Here is a 17,578-nt window from a genome sequence, read left to right as displayed (position 1 = left end):
AAGTTCAGTATTTTTAAACTAAAATTAGTGCCTTTAAGAGCTGAGAGAGTTTATGTCTGCCTCCAATTTAGTATTTTGCTAATTTAGTGTTTTATTAACATTGCAAGGCTCCTACTGCACATGTGCATATGCAAATAGCTGAATTCCTACAGTTTGGGGGAAGGATCCGTATTCATTATCAGCACTGCCTTGAACGGTCATGTTCTTTAATTGCTGCTCTTCTTGCTTCTTAATAGCAAATTATTGTTGGTTTTGCTCATCATTATCAATTTAGTTTGTTGTGGGTTGTTTTTAACCCCACAGTATGTAGTAATGAATATTTATGAATTTTTAGGCTATAATTTTCCCAAACCTCTCTGGTCTCTATGCATTGTGTTCAAGTATGAATCATCCATACCCTTATTACTACAGCAGATGTATACATACTCCCCTCCCACCCCCCATGATTTGCTAATGTGAGAACATTTCATTGGTAACGTGGGCAGTACATGGAATTTTAGCATGTGAACTGCTCACAATATACCATCCAGGTAACTCTAATACAGGTACTGGGTTATTTTTACATTTGCGTGACATTGATTTAAAATAAAAAAACAAACGTGAGCTAATGGTTTAATTTTATTACATAATAATAAGCACTTAATGCATTTTGGAGGCCAGATTTGGATGATGTGGGGTGAGTCCTAATTGTGAATCATTTTCAACGTCAATATTCCCCAAACTGTGTTCTACCAGATGTTCATAGGTATCCTGAAAACAATGAGTTTTTTACTCAGATAAGTTGGGGAAAAGTGATGTGCATTATGTTCCCCTCTGACAGATTTGCAAGGCTCTTGAGCATATTATGATAGTTAATTTTATGTGCCAACTAGGGTAGGTCACAACAGCCAAGTATTTGATCAAACATTGGTCTGGATGCTGCTGCGAAAGTATTTTTTATATGACATTAACATTTAAATCAGTAAACTTTGAGTAAAGCAGACTGTTCTCTGTAACGTGGGTGGGCCCATTCAATCAGTTGATGATCTTAAGAGAAAAAAGACTGACCACCCCTGAGGAAGAGGGAACTCTGCCAGAAGGCAGCCTTTGGACTCAAGTTGCCGCCATCAACTCTTCCCTGGGTCTGCAGCCTGCTCTGAAGATTAGGGACTTGCCATAGCCTCTACAATTCCTTAAAATAAATCTCTCTCTAGATGGTACATACATACTTGCAGATATGTGTATATACTATGTATGATATATCTGTATATATAATCTATATGCACAGATATATGTATGTATACACTCTATGTGTGTGTATATGTATACAGAGAGAGAGAGAGATCTCATGTAGATTCATACACACTTATATGTTTGAACTGCAAGTGTTTCGACTTATACACAGATTTTTTTCAATAAATATGTACTACGGTACTACGTGATCCGGTGATCCAGGGCTGGTTAAACCCACAGATGGGAAAACTGCAGATATGGAGGGCCAACTGTAAAGTTATAGGCAGATTTTTAACCGAGTGGGGAGTCAGTGCCCCTAACCCCTGTGTTGTTCAAGGGTCTATATATATAGAGAGAATACACACACACTCACACACACACACACACACACACACACACACACTCTACTGGTTCTGTTTCCCTAGAGAACTAATACACATGTTAAAGTCTCTGAAAATTTCTACAGTTAAAAAAAACCCTGCTGGGGCTTCCCTGGGGGCACAGTGGTTGAGAGTCCGCCTGCCGATGCAGGGGACGCGGGTTCGTGCCCCAGTCCGGGAAGATCCCACATGCCGCGGAGCGGCTGGGCCCGTAAGCCGTGGCCGCTGGGCCTGCGCGTCCAGAGCCTGTGCTCCGCAACGGGAGAAGCCACAACAGTGAGAGACCCGCGTACCGCAAAACAAAAACAAAAACAAAAACAAAAAACCAACAAAAAACCAACCCCTGCTTAACCCAGTATTCTCCCAGCTTATTCAAATCATAAAACATTTTTCATATAACACCTACTAATCTCTCAAAATATAACTTGGGAAATGCTTTTCTCAACACTTATTTTAGACAGGTTGTCAGCAATATCGGGCTCTGAATCTGTTTGATTCTGAAACGAATAAGTATTGGGACATAAGATTCCGTGTCCTCTTCTTCTGCACATGGCGAAGGCAGAAGAAAATAACTGCGTGTTATGTGGGCACAAGGAGGTGAAATGTCCACTGTGGAGCCCGTTCCACACGGTGATGACAGATGAAAATATCTACCAGTGAAATGGACCCCATAGCTGTGCTTTTGTCAAATGTTCCTTTGTGGACGTTCTCGGAGACTGGGGAGTCATACTGAAATATCATCAATCACAGTGTAACACGACACAAGGCAATGCATGAATGGCAGGGGGCCTAACAGGAAAAGCCAACTCTGTCTCCATAAAAACCCTCATACCTCCTTTGTCCCTTCTTGAAAGTGTTTCCACAAATGGTCCTCACTGACCCCAATTTATCCTTCAGATCTTATCTTAGAAGACAATTCCTCCAGAAAGGGTTTTCTGACTACATCCCCTACCATGAACCTACCAGGTCAGCCCACCTGCTTCCCTGTTACAGCATGTACATTTGCACTGGACATGAACGTTATTTATTAATGCCTGTCTTTGCTACAAGGCTGTGAGGCTCACGAGGGCAGGGCCCGTTTCCATCTTGTTCGTCTCAGCAGCCCCAGTGCGTGGCGATCAGCCAGTGGGAACTCTGAGCAGAGGAACGATGGATGCAGGGGAGCTTCCTTCTCCCTAATTTCTCTCATGATTCTACCCAGACTAGCCTTTCTTTGTAGCCAAATCTGAGTACTTTTCTCTACTCTGATCTTTCTCGAAAGATCTTCACTCTTTCAACCTTAAAAAAAAACTATACCAAGAGTCTACGAAATATTCATATATATGTGTGTACACACACACAGGCATGCGTGTACACACACACAGGCATGCGTGCACACACGTACATCTATACGTCCATTTACTCCTGTGAATAATAATGATAATAAAAACAAACATTGGGGGGCTTCCCTGGTGGCGCAGTGGTTGAGAGTCCGCCTGCTGATGCAGGGGACACGGGTTCGTGCCCCGGTCCGGGAAGATCCCACATGCCGCGGAGCGGCTAGGCCCGTGAGCCATGGCCGCTGAGCCTGTGCGTCCGGAGCCTGTGCTCCGCAACGGGAGAGGCCGCAACAGTGAGAGGCCCGCGTACCGCAAAACAAACAAACAAACAAACAAACACACAAACATTGGGACTTCCCTGGTGGCACAGTGGTTAAGAATCCGCCCGCCAATGCAGGGGACACGGGTTCGAGCCCTGGTCCAGGAAGATCCCACATGCCACGGAGCAACTAAGCCCGTGCGCCGCAACTACCGAACCTGTGCTGTACAGCCCCGAGCCACAACTACTGAGCCCGCATGCCTAGAGCCCGTGCTCCACAACAAGAGAAGCCACCGCAATGAGAAGCCTGTGCACTGCAACGAAGTGTAGCCCCCGCTCGCCACAGCTAGAGAAAGCCCGTGCGCAGCAACAAAGATCCAACACGGCCAAAAATAAATAAATAAATAAATAAATAAATAAATAAATAAATTTTAAAAAATAAAAACAATCATTTATCAAGTCTAATAGTGTGAAGAGAGATGGAAATGCAGGGAGCAGTAGGTTTGGGGAATGAGAGAGACCGAACCCAATCACAGCTGTATCACTTTCTGGGTCAAGTAAAATTGTGCAAAAGTTTTCAAACTTATATAAAGAAAAGCAGAGACTCAGTCTAATTCTTGGATCAGTTCCTTCCCCCCACCCCCTCCCGGGCCACCATTTACCCCAGCCTGGTGCTAGCTACATGGTGGACACTGGACATGGGTTTCTCTTCCCAGAATTATCACTGGAAACAAGCATTAAGAAAGACAACGCACTGGCAGATAGACAGGCTTTCATCTCAGGAAATCTGGCTGGTATTTGGAGGGGTAGTATGTAAGAATTGAGGGTGAGGGTGGGGTGCAGTGGACACCGGGCCTGGCTCCACTCACTATGTGTGCATCCTGCACCATCCCCATGGGACTTTCAACTACTCACACTCAGCGCCCCCTTCGCAGGGAGGGGTCAGAACGGCAAAGAGCTTGGAGCTGACCCAGGCTCATCCTCTCCTTCCAGCCCTGCACCACAAGCAGACCACCTGTGCCATCCAGTGTCATCTGAAGAGGTTGCCAACGTGGGTTATCCCCAGGCAAGACTGGCGTGTAGGGCTCTCCCGTGATTTCCTTCTCCTTCGCCCTGGCCCCCATTAAGTCTACAGAGAAGCCTCGAGATCAGACTATACATGGGATCCAGTCCCGGCTAAGCTCCTGGAGGAGCTAAGACCTTTTAAATGCCTTAAATGCCTTCTTCCAGTCAACTCTTCCTCTAGCTGACAGAAAAGCTCTGCTCTAACAGTGAGGAATCCCTCCCTGGCCCCCCAGCATGCACACACACACACACACACACACACACACACACACACCCTCTATTTGAGATCAGGGAAATCCACACCAGAAATCCTAAAATATACTAAATAAATGTCACACTTTCAAAAATCTGGACTCCCTAAAAAAGGCCTGCTTTTTTGGTACAAGAAATGAGCACAGTAACCTCTCATGTTTAAAACTATAGGGATCATTTTTATAACTTCCCAGCGAGAGCCCCAGCACACTAATACTAGTGTTCATGCATATCCAATCATTGCTAACCCCTTAATTAGGATTAGGGCACCTGTTCCACTGAAATACAATTCGCTGATGTGATCCCAAGTTATTGAAAGGCAGAATGCTTTTATCCAAAAAGGCTGCCCCAACGCCCTCTGTTCCGCTGATAAAAACATTTGTTAAAAGATTCTTTTCCAGACGCAGAGCCAAGAGGCCGGGGTCATGGTACTAATCACTACACAGGGACCTGAGAAACTGATGACACTTGTGTGAAAATGCTGACTAGTTGGCAGCATCATTTTTCTAAGAGAAGATAGTAATTCAAACCATTGGCATATCACTCCTCTCATCCCAATAACCTTTGGACCTCTAATTTCCTCTAAGGTACTTAGAGATGGTCCACACAGCATCATTTCTAAATGGTAGAGGTTAAAGTTGGGGCCACCAGAAGCCACAAAAACCCAAATTGCAAAAGCACACTTGGACTTACCCATTACAAATGCGTTCTTTGGCTTCTCAGAGGAGCCACTTGAAGGTCGACTCCACTTAAACCCTTGGCTCAGAAGCAGCTTTATGACCCAAGTCTATTAAAATTCTTAGAGTCTCTGATGATGAAAATCCCAGCCAATTTTTTTCTCTTCATGAGGTGTGTGTGGGGGGAAAAACCAACACAAGTCTATTTGAAATCGTTTTATGAATTTTAATCATAGCAAATGTGTTTTAACAGTAGTCATAAAATCAACATTACCACATATACAAAGGACAAGACACCAGATTGGCATACAAAAATACCATATATTAAAATCGGGTTCATTGGAAAAACTCAGGACTTGCTAAGACACCACCTACAACAGAAAGAGCAAGCAAGAATGCTTTTTAAGACATTCCGATTTATAAACAGCAGCTTGATATCCCCCTAACGAAGTCGATATTTGGCAACATTTGGACACTATTTTCTACACAGTCCAGCAGCTCATTTATCTGTAGGGCTATTTGGCCCTTTAAAAGAAAAGATTCTAAAATAAATAATCCACATAATTGTAAATGAAACATGTCAAGGACTTAAGTTAACAGCCTCTGAGCAGCATTAATCTAGCCATTTGACCGGAGTACTAGTTATCAAGAGGGCCAGGGAACCCACCAGTGGAGCCATCCGAATGGCAGGGACCCTGTGCAGCAGCTGCAGGGCGTATGTTGGGAGTCTGTAACCACCCCAAGCTGAAACCAGCCTCCACACCTGCATCTGCCAAGGGAGCGAAACAGGAACACGTGGTGGAATAAAAAATATAATAAATGACCACAACCTGGATAGAAACTGAAATATTCTGAATGAGTCTTCCCAATAGTCTTAACCTACTCAAGTCAGAATACATCCACAGGCACGGGCATTGCATTCCACGGTTGGGAGGATGTCATTAGAGTTTGTCTGCAATGACTCAGCAACCCACTGCAGAGCAGGTTCTGAAATTGTCTTGTGTGCTGACGCCCAGTAGGGCCTTCTTGGACCCTCTCATCAGCTGATCATATTCCCTGTTTGTCTTCAGTTTAAACATCCTGAATTGAATTTCGTGGGCCATACTGGAATGACAAATCGTGCTTGGCTAAGTTAGTCCCAGTTGTCCTGGGTTTCTTTCTTCAGCTGGTTTCTGCCACGATTGACCTTCATCTCTTCATCTTCTGTCTACTTTGTTCAGGAGTTATCATCTCATTACAGATTTCCCTCCCTTTATGCAAGTGTTTTCTCACTCTCTGGGGATATCTTCTATCTGTTGCTATATACCAAATGCTACATCTCCACCTCTACCATACAGTGTCTACCTAAGAGCTGGGTTTTCTCTCAGCCAGGAAAATCCAACCAGGAATTTTCTGAAGCACAGGGTAAGACACAAACAATTGTGTCCTCCCACTTTTTAAACAGGGATGACCTAAATATCTCAACTTGTTCCCCTTTGAGGGGCATCTGCCTCATCTATTTCCTCCTTCTTACAGCCCATGCTCCTTCACAACCATCACATCCAACCGTCTACCTCTGGATTCTCAAAAAGCAAATGTCAAATTAAAAACTGAGCTTCCCTTTGGAAAACTGTTGTTAGAATAATCCAATTAACGTACCCCAGGGAGACCACAGAAGACTTTCACATGGGCTACTAGCCCTACATCCCATGGAGATGAATTTAGAGCAGTGTTCTAGAAGAATGGGGCAGCCATAAGAGAACATCCCCCATTAAAACAAAGAAAATCCATGCTGTTGCAGACTTCAAAAGACCCCTCAGTTCTTTGCCCCAAATATTACTGAGTGTCTCTAAAAAGATCCTAATATGAATAGTATCAAAAACCGGAGACTACAATAATAAAGTCCAGCTAATGAGATGAGTGTTTTCAAGCACCACTACATCATAAGTGAGATTGTACATAGTGGGGTACCCCAGGCAGTGAACCCTGAAAAAAAATAATTGGCCCGACTGTGCAAGGAAACTTGTGCAGAAAACTCAGAGCCATATTGCAAGAGTTCAATAGTGGTGCTCTGCCCTCGCCAACTTGAGCAGAGCCCAAACATAAGTCATTTGGAAGACAGAGATTAAATGCCCCACCCACTAATATTCTTTAATGATCAATGGCTTTCCAACAAAATGTATATGGTAGAACCCACCTCTTCATATATTTGAAAAGTCTCAAGAGCTTAGTTATATAGACACTCCCAAAGATAGCTGGGTTTGACAAAACGGGTGCAGCCTATAACACTTGTTGAGAAATTAACATCTAAATTCACCATTATATAACCCACATTGGAAAACATTTTACTTGATCTTTGTAGCTTCAGTTATAGCTAAATCGTGTGTCTACATATATATTTATATCTATATACAGTGAATCAATTGTGTCAGGAAAATCAATGGCTTGAATTTCCACTTATTTTTTTAGAAGACTTTCATGTTTAACAAACTTCAGCAACTTGTCATCACTTTTGAAATAGACTACCACTTTCAAAACAGTTGCTGAATTATCTTCACTCATTCTTTGGAGTTTCTCTTTCAGTAAGGATTACTTTGTGGGCAATGTTTTACTGAGAATGGTGGAAATGGTAAGGAACAGCTTCTCCTTCTAGGTCAAGGATGACAGATTGACTGACTGATGACACTTGTGTGAAAATGCTGACCAGTTGGCAGCATCATTTTTCTAAGAGAAGATAGTAATTCAAACCATTGGCATATCACTCCTCTCATCCCAATAACCTTTGGACCTCTAATTTCCTCATAAGTCTAAAGAAAAACTATCATTGGGCAAAAAAAATTTTAATCATTTTCAAGGATGAACTAAAGAGTCCTGCCCATTGATGAGTTCTCTATAAAAAAAAAAAAAAATCAACCCAATTCTGTTAAATTGAAGCAAATGCATTTGGTTTACAGTATTTTTGGACAATGAAAAGCAGACTAACCAATTTAGACACAGCATAGCTTTTCAAATAAAACTATGAGAACTCTATAAAACCAAATCTAGACTGGAATAAATACTGTACTATCAGGAAGAGTCTGATCTTTCTATGAAAATACATCTCAATTTGAATTTTCTACTTCCCTTTATTCACTTAAAAAGCAATTTTAGTAACTTTAATAACCTTCAAGGCTTTAAATTCCATGGGCAATTTTTTTTTAATGTAAAACAAAGTGTCTTTGTGCAAGGCTTCAAATCTTCGATTCTTTCAGTGATAACTAAAAAAACCAAACAGGACGAAAACAATGTCAAATCTCACTCTAAAAATTGTACCTATGTTTTTGTCTGGCATCTGAAAAATGATGCCCACCTATGCCCATCTCAAATACGATGACGAGCTGGCAGACTTCAAGGGCAAACAAAAACACTCCCCGTGAACACTGCAAAACATGCTTGCTCTTTTATTTCATACCTTACTAATGTAATGATGGCGTTTGGGTAAGACCCTGAAAGAGGGATTTCATTAGGCTTTTTTTTTTTTTCTGTAACATTTACTTTTTGGTCACAAGACCCTAAACACAATTTCACAGTACAGGTCATGCAAGTCAAACGTTTTAGAGCTACTGTCTAACTACTATTTTTGGACAATAGATTCACATGCAGCTAATGATCCCAGAAAAGGGGGCTTTATCGAGCACTCTTTAAGCTTCACTGATTATTCCTTGGCCCAGAGTATCTAAGTAATAACCCTGAAGAGCAATTGATGCATTTTTACTGTCATACTTGAGATCATATATTTTTTAAGCCAACTGCATGTTACTAAACCAAAAACTGTCTTCTTCGCCTTACTCTGCTTACTCCATTAATATTTTGATGCTAGATTCCATTGCACAACCCTCCAGAAGTGCACTGTCCAATATAATGGCCACCAGCCACATGTGAGGGGCATCTATTTAAATAACTTTAAATTAAATAAAATACAAAATCCAGTTCCTCACTCAGACTAATCCCATTTCAGTTGCCCAACACCCAATGTGGCTACTGTATTGGACAGCGTAAGTTATATAACATTTCCATCATCACAGAAAGTTCTATAGAACAGCGTCAATCTAGAAGATCCCAAGGTTGCACCAGCACATGGTTTTAACCTTCAAGGGACCCACTCAAGTCATGTGCAAGATTAAACTGAATTATATTCCTAAAGGAAATGCCTTATAGCTTTCTGATCATAAAGTATGACTGGAAATGAGAACCCATTTGCCTTTTCACAACTTATGCCCCAGGTCATTATACAAAAATGTTCCAAAGACAATGCTTTTTGATAGCATACTTGGCTCTACTTAGCATATTCAGCATTCTCTTGCTTATGTCAAGATCATTAATAAAGATGAAAATTCATGCTTCTTATAGTTTACTATTTACACAACACTCACTGTCCTTTATAGCTCAAGTGGGAGGGGGGAACCAATGTTTTGCAATTAAAAAAATTCAAATCACATGGTTCTCTTTAACTGTCTATACTCATCCCTAAATCAACACTCCTTTCATTTCCCGGAGAGGTAGATGCTAACTAAAGTGAATATATAAATCTACAAAGACAAAAAACTTAATAGTTGAGTTAGTAAAGGGTATTGATCCTCCCTGAAAAGGATCATAGACCAACAGAGAGATCGACAGGTCTAGGAAGCAGCAAGAGGAAACGGCAGTACAAAGTTCTGGTCCCCTTTTGCTGCAGAATGACAAACGGGCTCGCACCTCTGGGGACCCCAGCAGACTCATCTACAAAATGAAGCCACCAGAGGTTGCTTTCAGCTTTCTGTGCTTTCAGTTGTGAGTTATTTCATTGATGTGCAACTGTGAATTCTGGCTGACTGTGTCACTGGACTTGAGTCACATGGGGTAGATGAGTTGTTAGTGTCGTGGGTAAATGCCAAAGAGGCCAGAGCAATGGGATGCCAAATAACATTAAACATCATTAAGCCTATAAAAATCCTATCTGGCAGGCTGAGACATCACATAGACATGTGCACGCACACACGCGTGCACGCACAGGATTGCACACCCTGATAAGCAGGTACACAAATAAATAACTGCAGGCAGAATCCACATAAACAATTGTTCTTACATCAGTAAGACTCACACGAAAAATTCTGATTTTGGTTGTTATTGTACCTTAAATTGTAACGTCAAGAATCTATCATAGAGCCGATTAATTTTGCACTGCTTAATTGCAGCTCTAGCACAGGGTTGTTTTTAAGTAAAAGGTACATGGACATTTGTAATCTACAGCTTTGCACTAAGAAACACAGGGCACTGTATCATCACATATGTTAGTGTCTATATATAACCTACAGACCATGTAGAATTCTATCACACACTACACTCCAGGGCTGGTCATTTCATACCGGACATAAACATACGTAGACATCATTCACAAAATTAATTTGAAAATGGCATGACTTAATATTGCAAGGGTAACATCCATTTGAAATGTAGAATTCTTAATGTAACATTTCTGTGGGGTTTTTTTCCCAAGAGGAATAGAAATTAGGTCAGACATGCATCAAGGCAGCCTGGGAGAGTTTGAGAAATTGAAACTAACCCAACAGTATATTAGGTTACATAATAGAGGATAGCATTCAGCTAATGTGATACCTAAATTATTAATACCAAATAAATCCTAGATTATTTGTTGTATAATGCCCAATAGCTTACACAATGAAATGGCATTTTAACCTAATTTCTAGTTTGAGCTTTCAAATACATTTCCTAAAGGTCTAATGACAAATTGGAAAGATTTGAAAAACCCATGTTCATATTTTTATATCAAATTCTCATGTCAATGAACAGGGTTAGCTTGGGATTCTGTTCATTATATTGTCGTTTTATCTCATTAATTCCATCACTTTAATGTGCATATTTTGTGCTGCTTGAAGGTAACAGTTAGCATATAAGTAAATTAAATTATCTCAGTCTTAAGGGCTTTTTCTAGCCTTACTTTTTGGAGCCAGTCACTGCTTATTTTTCTGTCCCCTATTTTCAGGGATTCAATGGAACATAAACAGACATATTTATGAGTGGGGACCTTGGCACATACCACTTGCTTCATGAATTCCGTAAGAGAAACTAGAAGAGAACTGTAAAGCTCACAGCTATGTCTGAACGCACACATTCAGGGATAGAAATTTATCATTTAAGACCAGCAGATCTTTCTTCATGAGCATCTGTAGGCCATTACACATTTAAGAACGTCTGAGAATTTATGAAGAATTGGTCCACTTAAACTAGGAATGTGAGTTGCTAGTTCACCTTGCCATTCTTCTCAATGAAAACACATTTTGAAATACAAGAGATAGTCTCACTTATACCAACAAGAGGAAACTGGAATTCAAAATGATTTAACTCTCATGGAACAATCTCTTTCAAAAAATAATCATGGACTGTCTTAAAATGCCAGTCCAAGTTTGTTATTGTTTACCAACACTCATGGCTGTTACAATACATCAAAACTGGGAGCAAAGACAGAATCTTCTGTTACTCTCCCTTAGTGCCTTACAGAATACAGGACTTGAATACATAGAAGAGGAGCAAGTTTGGAAGTGACGTGTCTGTGACACCTCGCTGGGTGGGTACCAGTGCCCTTGAGGTGGCCATCATTTCAGACCCCGGACTCATTCATGCCCACAAAGTCTTACTCCCGGGATTCTTCTGAAAAGATTCAAAACCTGAGGTAAATCAAATTACACCCACACCCACAACCCCCCCCCCCACACAAATACACAATATTTACATTTAAAATTCTTATTTTGTGAGATGGCTTGAGAAAAATTGGCATGTAGGTTTCCTGTGGGATTAGGCATTTCTCATTATTACTCAGTTTATTGCTCCCCTGTTGGGCTTTCAGTTTAATAAACACATAGCGAGCTCTAATTACAAGGGAAGAAAAATGGAGGTACGTGACAAAACACAACACACTGGAAACACTTGTTCAAATATCTTCCTGAAAAAACAACTGTCCACTTAACTTATTTTAATTTGGGTGCCATTCAAAAAGTATAAAAGGCCTTAGCAACTAAATGAAGACTGGGTTTCATTTTTTAAAAAAGGAAAGAAACCAGCACTGCATGTCATCACTGAATTTTTACATGGATTTTCATATTTAATTCTACTTGTATACATAGCATCTTTGTTTTAATCTACCACATTTAAAGAAGATCACATTGTATGCACTTCCACAGTTTAACATCTAAGTAGAATAGGTCTACCTGGCAACATGATTTTGAGAAATCATAAATTACAGTCCATTTAATACATGATTATGAGGATGCATGCGATCGTCTTGGAAGCTGTTGCCACCAATAATCAGAGCGCTCTGCCTGGTATCTTGCTGACACCTCACATTCTGCCCTTCGTGTCTGTCTTGGGTTAATCAAGTGGCAGCCCAGAGGCCAGCACTCGGCACCCAATGATCAGCGTGGCCCCCCATCTCCTCACCGCGATCCGTCACCAACACCTGCTCAACCGCTAGTTGGCACCCACAAGAGACTTCCCCGCAGCCCTCTTCAGCCACAGGATATCACAGTGAAGCGCTTAGAAATGCAGGACATGTTGTGGAGCACGATGCCGAGAAGGAAGACCAGGACGCAGGCCACCAAGATCACAGTGCACACCCCAGACCAGGTGGAGCTTTTCACCACGCCCCGCCTGTCTGGCTCCTCCTCCACCGCCTCGGGCGGAGCCCCGCCCTGCAGAGGCTGCTGCTCTGCCGGGATGGTCACCACGGTGACGGACTTCTGCTGGCTCCCGGGCAGCAGACGGCAGCCCATGTCTCCGGGCAGCAGCGCTCGCTCCTTGGAGATGGGCAGGGGCAGCATGTAGCACCCATTGCTCGGAAGTTTGATGAAGACTGGGGTGTGCTCGGAGGCGTGCGGGATGGCGATGACGGCAAGGACGTCGGGGTCGTCCGGGAGCTGGGACACGGAGAAGCCCGGGGGCAGCTTGGTGATGCCCCGGCACCAGGGGCACCTCACGTCCTTCTGGCTCGTCCTCATCTGCTGAAGGCACACCGAGCAGCACGTGTGTTTGCAGTCCAGCAACTTGGGCCTTCGCCGGGGGCTGTAGTAATTGAAGCAGATCTGACATTCCAGCAAAGACTCTTGGGAGAGCGTCTCCATGGTGGACTGTGGGCAGGAAGGCCAAGGCCGAGGGGGAGGAGCTTGTTCTCAGAGTCCACCACTCCGCCACCTTCTTTCTTGCAGTCTCTCCAAAGCCGCCGGGGGATCGGGGAGTTCACAGGCATCTAGCATAGTCGGGCGTGTTCATTTCTGAAGGAGACAAAAAATGCCAACCAACTTAATTACTTCAAACAAGTTGAGATGGATTTATACGACTGCTCAAAAGTCTTGACACCAGGTCAAAAGGGTAAAGTTTCCCACTTGTGAGGCTGTAGGATTCCCCTAATGTCCAGTGGACAGTAATGAGTTGTCTCCGCGAATACCTTGCTTATTTCTGAAGAAATAAACATCTCTATGGGGTATACAGAGGGAGTCTGCTCTTTCTGCTTTATTGTTCTTCTGGACTGTTCTTCTAAATACACTGCAGAAATTCTCTCGTTTCCAATAAGTTTGTAGCATTTCCTAAAAGTAAATTTCTTTCCTTAGATCCTCTGACCTTCTTTTTCTGACTCTACTTATCTTCCTGTAACTATTCATTGCCAGATACGGGCAACTTTACAAATCCAGGTATTTCATGTAACTAGCTCGCTCACTTGATATGGGTTAGGACCGTTCCTCTCTCACAGGTAATTAAAATGATGCCACCAAAGAAGCACATGCAGGCATCTGTTATCTTTTCCACCAAATCACCTGAACCAAGGTAATTCTTGTCTGTTGGTTTTAAAAAGAGACAAAAACAAAATAACCCCCAAATAACAACAACAGTGAACCTTTATGCAGTAGGGGTCACAAAAATACACAGGATCACTACTACATTTCAGTCAGTTCTTTTAATTTCATTATTATTTGGGCTTGCATCAATTAACATGACCAAAAGCAAATACTGTTAATTCACTGATCATAATCGAGCATTATGGTCAGAGAAGACTGGTAAGGCAGCCTCACCAAAAAAAAAAAAAAGGAGAAGGAGAAGGAGAAGAAGGAGGAATGTTAGCCTTCTGATATTGACAGGAGGCAGAATAACTTAGTTCAACTTAACTGGAGTTTAAGGACCTCCCCCCACCCCATCCCCCCCCTTCCCCGCCAAGTGTTCTAATAAAGGCTGCCCAACTCTGCTTCCTATTGAAAGCATCCAAATTATGTGTCTCTGGGTGGAGCCATGATGACTCTGGAAAGAACTATTCAACCACTATTGTAGAAATAATTGTCAGTCCTAGAACCCCACCTACACCCAGAAGCAGGAGCTAATAACACAGAAAACCTCGTTCACATTTTTCTTAAAAAGTGAACCTTCTTTTTCTTTCCAATTTCCTTTGTGAAATTAAGAATGCACCCCCTCCCCAATGATTACGATTTGTAAAAATAAAAATTAAACATGCAGAAAAAGTTTAAAGTCAAAAATAATCACTGATAAAAATTAATGTTGACAATCAAAAGAGAAACATTTTAAAATATTTTAGCTGTAGTAAGAGCACTTAAGTTACTGAAAGTAAAAATATAGTAACATAGCATTCAAAAAGCTCATATTATTAATATAATCAACTACTCATCTATCCATTAATTCAAGAAATAGTTATGGAATAACTGAAATTTGCTAACCATAGAACTTAAATGTTCTCACCAAAAAAAAAAAAAAAAGATAAATATGTGAGAAGTTGGAAACGCTTTCACAATGTAGACATATTTCAGATTACTGCGATGTCAACTTTAAATGTCTTACAATTTAATATGCCAATTATACCTCAATAAAGCTGAAAAAGGAAATAAAAATAAAAAAGAAATATCTACTGAGTATCTGTTATGCAGAAAGCTAGCCATGGTAGGATATTAAGATGAATCAGACCCAAATACTACTCTTAAGCAATTTAAAGTTAGGCAAGAATGAACTAGTGAATATATTTTCTCTTCTATTCATTTATTCATTCAAATTCTCATTGAATATTTACCATGTGTCAAGCATTATGATATTTATTTTTTTCCCTTGTAACAAAGACCTTGTCACCACTCATAAGAAACTCCCAGACTGGAGGTACTTAAATAGTTATGTGAGTAAATAGTTATAATAGAAATACAGTGATGCATGCCTTACTGGAGCTGGAGGAATAAAGGACGGCTCAGTGAAGAATCTGGATCAGGGAGAGGATTCAGACATGTAAAATCAGGGACAGGTTATTTTCAAGTTCAGAAATCAGCATGAGCAAAGTAAAAGGGGTGAGCAAATACAGAATTATTTTTATACTCTAGCTGTGACACTGGCTAGAAGATTTTTTCTAATACAAGAGTAACTTATAGATGCCATCTCTAAGAGTTTTACAGTTTTAGCTTGTAAGTTTAGGTCTTTGATACAGATGCCTTTTAAAGAAACAGAATTCTCACAGAACTGGCAAGCACCCTCCCACAGGCCCAGCCAGGGAGAGCAGGGCCCACAGGAAGGGGAGAGGTGATCAGACCCAGGCACGGGCCACAGACCACAGACCACAGACCGTGGACAGCCTCGAGTGCCAAGGATGTGGGGCTTTCTAGTGAGCAATGGGAAAACATCAGAAAGGTTAAGAATATGAGAATGATTCATTAGGTAGCTATATTCAGGATAGACTGGAAAGACCTGCTGGGAAGCTATTATAATAGTAGACGAGAGATAATGAGTAGCTGAAGTCAATAGTGGTGATGAGAATGAAGAGCTGAAAAGTGCTGACAGGTCCTACAGGGGTCAAGTGGGATCTGGCCACATGTGACGATGAGGCTGTAAGGGGGAAGAAGTCCAAGGTCAAGTCTTGAGGGGAGGCTGGTATTATTAAGAAAAATAGGGATGGCAAAGAAAAAGATGATGAGTTCTGTTCGGGCCGTATTCCATTTGAGGGGTTAGGAAGATAAAAGAAATCAGTTATCCAGGAAGATGTTAAAGAGTCAAAAGAGGGGCTTCCCTGGTGGTGCAGTGGTTGAGAGTCCGCCTGCCGATGCAGGGGACACGGGTTCGTGACCCGGTCCGGGAAGATCCCACATGCCGCGGAGCGGCTGGGCCCATGAGCCAGGGCCGCTGAGCCTGCGCGTCTGGAGCCTGTGCTCCGCAACGGGAGAGGCCGCAACAATAAGAGGCCCGCGTACTGCAAAAAAAAAAAAAAAAAGAGTCAAAAGAAAGCTGAATATATGGATCTGATATTGCAGAGCAGGCAGAGCAGAGAGAGACCCTTAGGGAGCACTTATCCTTAAGCCTGGCTAAAAGGAAGAATAGGGGCAGACATAAGCAGAAACCCAGGAACCCCTCCCAGCACATACCCCAGATGAAAGAGTTCCAGGCAGCAAAGGGCTATGAGCGGTGGGCACTGAGAACAGACCTTGAGGTGGGGCGACCAGGAGGTCACTAGCATTTTGGGGGTGTGACTTCAGCAGGGGACCAGGGGTATGATGGAGACTGGCGGGATGCTGGAGTCCCCTGTGATGCGGAGTGATGTCAGGCGATAGGATCATAGCTTAGAGGGAAGAGCATCAAGCAACAGTTCTTTTTCTTTTCAGAGTAGAGAAATTTGAGAAACGAGGGGCAGAGCAAGCAAGTTAGGGTGCTCACAGCCAGATGGTCTGGTCTGTGCTGTTCAATACGGAGTCTGCTAGCCACAGGTCCCAGCAGAAGGTAGTGTTTGAAGCTCAGAAAGGAAAAAGTGTACGGACACTGAGGTGGGGAATGTGGAACGGAAACAGAAATCCCCAAAGTGTCAGCAATGAGGGTGGAATTCTTCTAATTTTATACCCAAGGTACTGAATTTATTTTTTCTTAGAAAATAAAAACCGAACACAGGGTTTGCTGGTGAATCTTGACCAATGTTCTTATCTATCCTCACTGTTAAAGCCCACTGACAGACAGCAGGCCATAATATTATAAATCATAGGAAGATGTGAATGTTAAATGGGGGGGGGGGGCAGAGATTGATCATAATGAACTACAGTGGCAGAAATGACAAAATTGGGGAGGGGTATACAATAGCCAAGACATGAAAGCAACCTAAATGCCCGTTGACAGGTGAATGGATAAAGAAGACGTGGTATATGGGACTTCCCTGGTGGCCCAGTGGTTAAGAATCCGCCTGCCAATGCAGGGGACACAGGTTCGAGCCCTGGTCCAGGAAGATCCCACATGCCACGGAGCAACTGAGCCCATGCACCACGACTACTGAGCCTGCGCTCTAGAGCCCACGAGCCACAACTACTGAAGCCCGCGCACCTAGAACCTGTGCTTCGCAACAAGAGAAGCCACCGCATTGAGAAGCCCGCACACCACCACGAAGAG

General features: G+C 42.4%; 1 protein-coding gene across 6 annotated transcripts in view; it reads right to left on the bottom strand.

Annotated features, from left to right (window-relative positions):
- Nucleotides 1–5,365: 5,365 nt before the first annotated feature.
- The window catches only part of RNF152 (ring finger protein 152), an 81,769-nt gene continuing 69,556 nt past the window's right edge, over nucleotides 5,366–17,578 (bottom strand). For all 6 annotated transcript variants that reach the window (XM_067698914.1, XM_067698917.1, XM_067698916.1 and 3 more), the window contains one exon: nucleotides 5,366–13,446. In XM_067698914.1, the coding sequence (XP_067555015.1) occupies nucleotides 12,685–13,296 (612 nt within the window). In that variant the 5' untranslated portion in view covers nucleotides 13,297–13,446 and the 3' untranslated portion in view covers nucleotides 5,366–12,684. The remainder of the gene's footprint in view (nucleotides 13,447–17,578) is intronic.

This window comes from Pseudorca crassidens, chromosome 12 (assembly GCF_039906515.1).
Source record: "Pseudorca crassidens isolate mPseCra1 chromosome 12, mPseCra1.hap1, whole genome shotgun sequence".
Taxonomy (NCBI): domain Eukaryota; kingdom Metazoa; phylum Chordata; class Mammalia; order Artiodactyla; family Delphinidae; genus Pseudorca; species Pseudorca crassidens.
The sequence above is the reverse complement of the archived record's forward strand: the minus strand, read 5'-3'. Positions and strand labels throughout refer to the sequence as shown.